General features: G+C 45.2%; 1 protein-coding gene across 8 annotated transcripts in view; it reads right to left on the reverse strand.

Annotated features, from left to right (window-relative positions):
* DPP8 (dipeptidyl peptidase 8) overlaps positions 1-4,194 on the reverse strand; it is a 76,213-nt gene extending 72,019 nt beyond the window's left edge. For 3 of the 8 annotated variants that reach the window (XR_003120204.1, XM_025390142.1, XM_025390138.1), the window contains exon 1: positions 3,966-4,194. Coding sequence is in view for 3 of the 8 variants with exons in the window: in XM_025390140.1 (XP_025245925.1) it covers positions 2,109-2,124 (16 nt within the window). In the remaining 5 variants the exon portion in view is untranslated. Of the gene's footprint in view, positions 1-2,108; positions 2,245-3,694 lie in introns of all 8 variants that reach the window. The other 5 variants (XR_003120203.1, XM_025390137.1, XM_025390140.1 and 2 more) reach the window with 3 other exon arrangements.
* Positions 4,195-10,213: the final 6,019 nt, after the last annotated feature.

Consider the following 10,213-nt stretch of genomic DNA (forward strand, 5'->3'; position numbering starts at 1 on the left):
AGTGGCTTTAATTAGCTGAAGTTGTTGATACAGAAAGCATTTAATATTTGTACCAACAGTATTTTGATAAAAGCATAAACTGAGGTTTACCAGTTCAACCCTTACTGTTTAATATTTCATCTGCTAATAATGTTTATTCTCATTTCACAAATCCAGAAGTTGCATTTCTCCTTTATCTTTTCCAACATTTAACACAAGCGAAGTATCAAATAACAAAAAGTGTTATCATAAACAAGTGGGTATTCTAACATATATTATTCATGACATTGCCAAAAAGAAGGAACATAAAAATTCTGGGCAATCTGCTCTTTTTGAACTAATAAATGTCAAAGACATGTGGACTTGGGAGATAAACTAAATTGCATTTATGTAACCAAACTTAACATATCAACTACTTCTACAATAATAAATACAAGGCTGTACATTTAATATATCTTTCTTAAAGCCCAAATTTGAAGGTTAACATCAATTCATAGTAACTATCACAGACTAAAAGTTATTAGCAGGTATGGATTGTTAATTAGTCCATTAAGCACACATTAGTGGCATGCCAAATAACTGAATGAACTATGTGTGCAGCTTATTTTGTCTTTTTTCATGCTGCAATTACCTATGTTACCATTTTCAATATAACAGTAATGAAGTGGCCAGAAAACCTATTAGACAGTTACATCAGGTATGCCTGTAATATTGTAACAAGTGAGCATTCACTTTCAATGACTAAAATCCTAAAATCCAAAGCAGCTTGGCAGGGAATTAAAGTCATTTAGCTCAATAAGTATCCAGCACACTGATATTTACTGACACTATAAGACTGTGACTGTGGTGGTTATATTCTATCATATGTTGTTTACTTGCCCTACTAAAAGCTAGCTAGTGGAGGCCTACTTTCTACCAAATGTCAATGGACCCAGTTTTTTCTTTTTTCTTTTTTTGAGGCAGTCTTGCTCTGTCACCCAGGCTAGAGGGCAGTGGCACAATCTCAGCTCACTGCAACTCCGTCTCCTGGGTTCAAGCAACTCTCCTGCCTCAGCCTCCACAATAGTTGGGATTACAGGCGCCCGCCACCACGCCCAGCTAATTTTTCTATTTTTTAGTAGAGATGGGGTTTCACCATCTTCACCAGGCTGGTTCTGAACTCCTGACCTCATGATCCACCCACCTTGGCCTCCCAAAGGGCTGGGATTACCGGCGTGAGCCACCGTGCCCGGCCAGTGGACCCAGTTTTATATCTAATGGACTGAGGGACAAATGAGAAAAGAAACTATACAAATTGGGCTCATTTTTCTCAACTTCTCTTGTGTTATGTTTGGAAGTTCATCTCCAAACCAGTGCTTGCAAGAATAGGACTGGTGAACAGAACAGGGAAGCTCAACAGAAAGACCTCCTCCGAAGCCTTACTGTCCAGTTTATTTTTTTTAGACAAGTCTCACTGTTGCCCAAGCTGCAGTGCAGTGGTACAACCTTGAACTCCTGGAGTCAGAGGATCCTCATGCCTCAGCCTCCTGAGTAGCTAAGACCAGAGGAATGCATCACCATGCCTGGCTAATTTTTTAAAACTTTTTTGTAGAGATAGGGGTTTCACTATGTTGTCCAGGCTGGTCTTGAACTCCTGGCCTCAAGCAATCTTCCTGCCTTGGCCCAAAGTGCAGGATTATAGGCGTGAGTCACCAAGCCTGGCCATGCCCAGCTTCTTATCATTCGCGTCACATCTTTTCTATGTAAAAGGTACATTAGCTTACATTTAATTATCTGGTATTCCTGAATTGTACTAAGCCCTAGACACTCGATGCATATACATGCATACGTGTGTGTACATGTACAAACACTGTACAGTCCAAATGACAGTCTGCTATTCTGTATGTTCACAGCAAATGTACATCCTGCATTTCTAAAATATATCTGATATTATATAATATTGGTAATCTGTGCAGATGTTTGGTAAATGACTTAGTTCCAGATTATATGCAAATACATTCTCAAAGTAGGTGATCTGAATTTTCTAATGTCAAAAACAGGAAAATAGGGTCAGTGTACCTTCTCAGCACAGTGCATATATCTCACTGTCCCACCTACCTCGTCACTTAAGTAGTTTCCCTGGTGCCTACCTGATTTTATTTTCATCTGCTCAGATCTCTTCCACACTCAAAGAGATCTTTTTCAAGTGACTCAACTTCAAGCATAGACTCCCTCTCCTCATCCTGCTCTTCTCACAGGAATCTTTCCTTTTCTCACCATCCAAGCCTGCTTACCAGGATAATGAAATAAGATAATAAGACTCTGATCATTAAGATGGACCATATGTGGTCAAAAAGAGAAGCCCCAAAACAATAGTTAAAACTGATACCGAACTACCACTTTTTGGGACAATATATAATGCCTAGATTATTTTGTATCAGCATTTTATGTTATCAAAATCCAAGAATTATTTTATTTCAAAGATGTGTAGCCCAATATAGTCAAAAGAATATCCTAACATAGTAAATCTTGGTGTCCAGACATACATTAAAAGGAAAATCATGGAAAGGCTTTTTAAAAAGTTACAAAAGGCATACAGATCTGAAGTTACTCAGTGACTATTGCAAATCATCAAAAACGGCAGATGATTAATAAAATTTATTTTTATGTGCCTATTCCTGTTCCTGTTTTACATAATAATGTCATATCAAGCTGGATGGAGAGAGAATCAACTCAGGAGGATAGCCAATAAGAGTTACAGGCCATTTTTGCAGAAAAGGAATTAACTTGAATTTAATAACTTAAGATATTTCACGAGATAATTTCCTATTCATCTTAAGTGCATTCCATTTTTGCTTTTTTTCTTGCTGCATTACTCTGAGAATAATTTAAATAGGTAACTTTTCTGGAAGCAGCAGCATTAAACTTGTTGAAATTCTGGCTTAGGAAAAAAAAAAAAAAGGAAGGTCTGCTATTACATCTGTTACTCTATCAGTTTTAATTTTGGGCTCCCACAGTCCAAGGAGGTGATGAAGGGATGGGGTGGGAAAAGCTAAGTGGCAAGTGTAGGAAAAACAGCAAGGTTATGCCAGCACAGCAACAATGGACTAAAATGTCAAGACACACCATAGCACTAAGTCCCTCACTCAGAAATAGAGCATGCTGACTCAGAAAATACCTTTAGGACTCTTGAGTTTGGATCCACTCAAGTGAAATTCCTTAATTTTTAACTCGAGGGCCAAACAGCCGTCCACTTAAACACGTAAAGCCTCACTGAAGCCTAGCTAATCTCTCTTTGGGGGTCCACACCTAGTTGAGAGGTTCATTAGCACAGAGGGAGCAAAGATCTTGAAAAACTATGACTGAGGAAGAAGAGGAGAAGCACAGCAGAGAATATGAGAAGGAAGATGGGAGGGATGCCAAGTCTTAGGAAGAAAATGTGTGAGAAGAGAGGTGTGGCAGGAAAGTGTCCTGTTGCAAGTGGGTGGAACAGAATGGGAGGGGGCAGTGAGCAGGGAGGGAATCGATCTAGCATGAGGCAGGTGAGAAAAAATGACCACCAGCTGGGAAACCAGAAAATCTGAATGGGAAACCAGAAAATCTGAGTCCAGAGCCCATCTGCCAAGTTGGACTTAAGGAAAACCCCTTGGCCTCTGTGGGCTTCCGTTTCCTTATCTGTAAGCGCTGACAATACCCGGCCTCCCAACCCCAGCGAGACTCAATTAAGATAACGGACGTGGAAGTCAGGAGGCCAGCGCCCAGAGCTCAGGGGGCGCCCAGTGAACGGTGGTTGACTCGGAATCTCAGAGCCTCGGCTTCCTCTTCCGGCAAGTAGGGGGGGCCAGCCACCGGCTCTGCCCTGGACAGGGCGGCGCGTCGGGTAAACCGCAAAGCGCGCTGACCCTGAGAACGCGCCGAGCAGTCCCTCCGTGAGGGGGAGAGGGCCTGGTGAGCCGTCGCTCAAGCCTCGCCGACGCAGGGGAAGGAGAGGGGGGCGGATACTGCACCTTCCCCCCCGGCCCCGCCCGGACCGTCCCGACGTGCGCTATGGAGCGGGCCTGCGCCGCTTCATGCTGCGGCGCCTCCACTCCAGTCCTGGTTGCAGTGGCTTCCTCAGCGGCGGCGCTGGTGACAACACAGGCGGCGAACGCGGCACTCAGAAGCAGCGGCGGCAGCAGCGGCGGCCTTGCCCTCAGAGACTTCAGCACTTCCGGTTCTTCGCCATCCGCTCTCCGACTGGCGAAGGCGCAGCCGGGCCAAGAAGGGCGCAGCTGTCTGCTGGGTGGGGTCCAACACCATAGCGCAGTCTAGTGGCTGGAGGAGCCAAGGAGGCGCGGGGTGGAGGCTGGGCCGAGCAGGGGATAGAGATGAAATCCAGAAAGGAACAGCGACTTGCTGAAAGTCACAGGGCAGATTGTGGCGCATCTGTAGTCAATAAATATATATTGAGTGCCTGCTCAAAATAGACAACATTCCTGTCCATGTGCCAGGCAGAGAGAGCCTTAGACGCTGGGAGCAAACCGGGGTAAATCCCTGCCCTTTCAACGAGATGATATTATGAGGAAAGGGACTAGGGCCTTGGAGATCTAAGCGCCTCATTGTTGTGGTGGAAAGAAATCTGAACCTGGAGTCCGGAACTTGGCTCTAATATTAGCTAGTGATCTTTTAGCAGGTCACTCAATCTAGTTGAGCCATAATTTCTTTACCTCTAAAAGGAATATAATACATTTCACTTAATTGCAATTAAAGAAAACCGGCTGGGCGTGGAGGCTCACTCCTGTAATCCCACACTTTGGGAGGCCGAGGCAGGCGGATCACTTGAGGTCAGGAGCTCGAGACCAGCCTGGCCAACATGGGGGAACCACATCTCTGCAAAAAATTCAAAACTTAGTTTGGCATGGTGGCGGGCGCCTGCAATCTCAGCTACTACTCAGGAGGCTGGGGAAAGGAGAATCGCTTGAACCCAGGAGGCGGAAGTTGCCGTGAGCTGAGATCATGCCACTGCACTCCAGCCTGGGTGACAGAGTGAGACTTTGTCTCAAAAAAAAAAAAAAAAAAGTATGCACTTTAACACATAAAATGAAGAAACCCCAGTTTCCTAAGGGAAAGAAATGAATGACTCGTTATAATCAGAACCAGAGGCAGGTCCTTTGACCTGCAATTTCTTTCCTGGTCTACACTGTATATTGGCTGAGAAAAAGGGAACTCAGAAAGATATCCAGGAAAGTAGCAGGTGTACAACAAAACAGTGCAAAAGTGGGGTCTCCCCTATTTTCTATTATTACAAAGAACCATGTGTCAGAGTCATATGTCATTAGGATTTATTATAATAGCACTAATAAAAAATCCATTTGGGCACTATGCTCCACTCCACAGTGTATAATTATTCACTCTAAGGTTAAATGAGCCTTCCCTCAGGTTTTTTAAAGTTGAGCTCCCTTTAAAAAAAAAAAAGAAAGGCAAAGTCATTTTCCCTGGGTCTCTTCTATTAATTTTATCCAAATGACCTGACAGCAGATTTTAAAAGCTTTAAATGCACACGCACACACAAAATACAGAGAAATATCTTGCACTTCGTTTCATTAATTCAACAAGTGTTTGCTGAATCTCTGCCTTGTACCTGTCACTATTTTAAGCAGTGGGGCCACAATAGTGAACAAAGTAGATAAAGCCCTGTTTGCATGCAGTTGATAGCCTAACAAGAAGAGATAGAGCCCCCTCCCCCGAAAAGCAAACAATTAAAAATATATAATTTCATGCATTTAAAAAAAGAGCCATGGACAGATAAAATACTTGCTTATATCACATGGATAATTATAGATTTGACTAGAATGGAATTCAGATTTATTTTTATTTATTTATTTATTTATTTATTTTTGAGACAGAGTCTTGCTCTGTCACCCAGGCTGAAGTGCAGTGGCGCCATCTCGGCTCACTGCAAGCTCCGCCTCCCAGGTTCATGCCATTCTCTTGCCTCAGCCTCCCCAGTAGCTGGGACTGCAGGCACCCACCAACATGCCTGGCTAATTTTTTGTATTTTTTTTTTTTAGTAGAGATGGAGTTTCACTGTGTTAGCCAGGATGGTCTCGATCTCCTCACCTCGTGATCCGCCCACCTCGGCCTCCCAAAGTGCTGGGATTACAGGCATGAGCAACCACGCCTGGCCAGATTTCTTGATTTTTATTCTTATTTTCAAACCCCAAGAAAGCTGTAGAGGAACATCTTCACCATGGAACGCTGGCCACCTTGCGTGTACCATAGGCATAGGCTTGAATCCAAGGATCTCTGAGTCTTAGCAGAATGCTGTGTGATGTTCCGAGAATAGGAGAGAATAGGAGGCTGATAGGGACCTGGAGGCAACCTCCTCGGGGAGGCAGTCAGGAGACAGCTTCTCCTCTCCTCACAGTTTCTGATAAGGTGTGGGGCTTTCTCTCCACTCCCTCAGAATAGCACTGCTGAATACAAAATCATTTGTCTGCAGTCTAGAATTGGCTCCTGTTCAACAGGACAGCTCGCAATTCACGTTGCAGTCATTTGGCCCCTTTTGTTTCAGTACAGTTGTCCCTTGGTATCTGCAGGGGATTGGTTCCGGGATTCATGACAGATATTAAAATCAGTGGTACTCAAGTCCCTGATATCAAATGGCATAGTATTTGCATGTAACCTATACACATCCTCCTCTCATATATACTTTTTTTTTCTTTGGTGACAGTCTCACTGTGTCACCCAGGCTCTGGAGTGCAGTGGTGCGATCTCAGTTCAGCTCACTGCAACCTCTGCCTCCTGGGTTGAAGCAATTCTCCCACCTCAGTCTCCAAGTAGCTGGGGTTACAGGCACCCGTCACCATGCCCAGCTAATTTTTGTATTTTTAGTAGAGATGGGGTTTCACCACATTGGCCAAGCTGATCTCAAACTCTTGACCTCAAGTGATCTACCCACCTCAGCTTCCCAAAATGCTGGGATTACAGCTGTGAGCCACTGCGCCCGGCTGACTTTTTTTTTTTTTTTAATTGAGAGGAAGTTTCGCTCCGTTGCCCAGGCTGGAGTGCAGTGGTGCAACCTTGGCTCACTGCAACCTCCACCTCCTGGGTTCAAGCAATTCTTCTGCCTCAGCCTCCCGAGTAGCTGGGATTACAGGCGTCTGCCACCACGCCTGGCTAATTTTTCTACTTTTAGTAGAGACAGTGTTTCACCATGTTGGCCAGGCTGGTCTTGAACTCCTGACCTCATGTGATCCACTTGCCTCGGCATCCCAAAGTGCTGGGATTACAGGTGAGAGCCACAATGCCTGGCCTATTATTTTTTTATTTCAGTTTTTTTCTAAATACTTTTTTTTTTTTTTTTTTTTTGAGACGGAGTCTCGCTGTGTCGCCCAGGCTGGAGTGCAGTGGCGCGATCTCGGCTCACTGCAAGCTCCGCCTCCCGGGTTCACGCCATTCTCCCGCCTCAGCCTCCGAGTAGCTGGGACTACAGGCGCCCGCCACCACGCCCGGCTAGTTTTTTGTATTTTTAGTAGAGATGGGGTTTCACCATGTTAGCCAGGATGGTCTCGATCTCCTGACCTCGTGATCCACCCGCCTCGGCCTCCCAAAGTGCTGGGATTACAGGCTTGAGCCACCGCGCCCGGCCTCTAAATACTTTTGACCCGAGGTAGGTTGAATCCCAGATGTAGAACACACAGATACAGAGTCAACTGTATTGTCGTTTTTGATGTATGAGACAAGGATCACAAGCATCTATCACCATTGTGCATTTTTCCTTATGCACTGTATTTAAGTAATAAACTACCTGAATCTAAAAGTGGCTCAATGTATCTTTACTGGCTGAATCAGTCAGGCCATGGCCTTGCCAAGTCTTGTTTGTGTGGTTGACAAACTCTAGCTGGCTTTTTGCTGCCCTGTACTCTAGGAACCCATCAGGAAAAGACAAGTTATCTAGCACATGAGGTATGAATGAGATAGCATGGCCAGGTTGATGCAAAACCGTCTGTATATAGCACTGGGTACTATCATCAACAAATATGTTTTAAACATCTACTTTCTAAAGCACATTGTGTTAGATACTACAGGATACCAAAAGGAGGTAATCTGTGCTCTAGGGATGTTTATAATCTTGGTGAGAAAAAAGATCATAAGCATGTAGTACATACACTAACAGCCATTGATTATAGGATATGGTGGGTCTACAGTTTCTTTTTCCACTTCCCCCCATACTTCCCCCTTTTCAGGATGTAGTTCAAACCAAACTGTAATAACAAAAAAAGAAGGCGGGCACAGTGGCTCACGCCTATGGTTCCGGCCCTTTGGGAGACTAAGGCAGAAGGATGGTTTGAGCCCAGGAGTTCGAAACCAGCCTGGGAAAAGTAGTGAGACCCGCTGGGCGTGGTGGCTCACACCTGTAATCCCAGCACTTCGGGAGGCCGAAGCGGGTGGATCACCTGATGTTGGGAGTTGGAGACCAGCCTGACCAAAATCATGAAACCCTGTCTACTGAAAATACAAAAATTAGCCAGGCGTGGTGGCACGCATCTGTAATCCCAGCTACCTGGGAGCCTGAGACAGGAGAATTGCTTGAACCTGGGAGGCAGAGGTTGCGGTGAGCCGAGATTGCACCATTGCGCTCCAGCCTGGGCAACAAGACCAAACTCCATCTCAAAAAAAAAAAGAAAGAAAAGAAAAGTAGTGAGATCCCATCTCTACAAAAGTACAAACATTGGCTGGGCACAGTGGCTCACACTTGTAATCCCAGCACTTTGGGAGGCCGAGGCAGGCGGATCACCTGAGGTCAAGAGTTTGAAACCAGCCTGACCAACATGGTGAAACCCCATCTCTACTAAACACAAAAAAATTAGCCAGGTGTGGTGGCCCATGCCTGTAATCCCAGCTACTTGGGAGGCTGAGGCAGGAGAATTGCTTGAACCCAGGAGGCAGAGGTCGCAGTGAGCCGAGACTGCACCCTTGGAATCCAGCCTGGGAAACGAGAGCGAAACTCCGTCTCAAAAAAAAAAAAAGGAAAGAAAAGCACAAAAATTAGCCTGGTGTGGTGGCATCTGTAGTCCCAGCTCCTCAGGAGGATCACTTGGGCCCTGGAGGTCATGGCTGTAGTGAGCCATGATCATACCACTAGCCTGGGTCTGTCTCAAACAAAAAAAGGAAAGAAAAAGAAAAAAAAGAAAATAAAAAGAAAAAAGATCTTTCCCTCTGATTTTCTTTTTCATATTTAAGCTTTTATTTATGTACTTAATTTCTTTTGAAACAGGGTCTTGCACCATTGCCCAGGCTAGAGTACAGTGGTATGATCATAGCTCACTGCAGCCTTGAACTGGGCTCAAGTAATCCTCTGGCCTAAACCTCCTGAGTAGCTGGAACTACAGGCATGCACTACCATGCCTGGCTAATTTTTAAATTTTTGTAGAGATGGGGGTTGTATTAGTCCATTTTCATGCTGCTGATAAAGACATAGCTGAGACTGGGCAATTTACAAAAGAAAGAGGTTTAATTGGACTTACAGTTCCACATGACTGGGGAGGTCTCACAATCATGGCAGAAGGCAAGGAAGAGCAAGTCACATCTTACGTGGATTGTGGCAGATGGAAAAAAAAAAAAAAAGAGCGTCTGCAGAGAAACTCCTGTGTGTGTGTGTTTTTTTTTTTTAGACGGAGTCTTGCTCTGTCACCCAGGCTGGAGTGCAGTGGTGCAACGTCAGCTCACTGCAAGCTCTGTCTCCTGGGTTCACGCCATTCTTCTGCCTCAGTCTCCCGAGTAACTGGGACTACAGGCGCCCACCACCATGACTGGCTGATTTTTTGTATTTTTAGTAGAGACGGGGTTTCACCGTGTTGGCCAGGATGGTCTCTATCTCCTGACCTCGTGATCCGCCCGCCTCAGCCTCCCAAAGTGCTGGGATTACAGGCGTGAGCCACCGCACCCGTCTAAACTCCTGTTTTTTAAAACCATCAAGCCGGGTGCAGTGGCTCACACCTCTAATCCCAGCACTTTGGAAGGCTGAGGCAGGCAGATTACTTAAGGTCAGGAGTTTGAGACCAGACTGGCCATCATGATGAAACCCTGTCTCTACTAAAAATAGAAAAAAAACTAAGGCCAGGCGCGGTGGCTGTAATCCCAGCCTTTGGGAGGCCGAAGCGGTTGGATCACCTGAGGTCAGGAGTTCAAGACCAGCCTGGCCAACATGGTGAAACCCCATCTCTACTAAAAATACAAAAAATTGGGCCGGGCACGGTGGCTCACGCCTGAA

This window comes from Theropithecus gelada, chromosome 7a (assembly GCF_003255815.1).
Source record: "Theropithecus gelada isolate Dixy chromosome 7a, Tgel_1.0, whole genome shotgun sequence".
Lineage (NCBI taxonomy): Eukaryota > Metazoa > Chordata > Mammalia > Primates > Cercopithecidae > Theropithecus > Theropithecus gelada.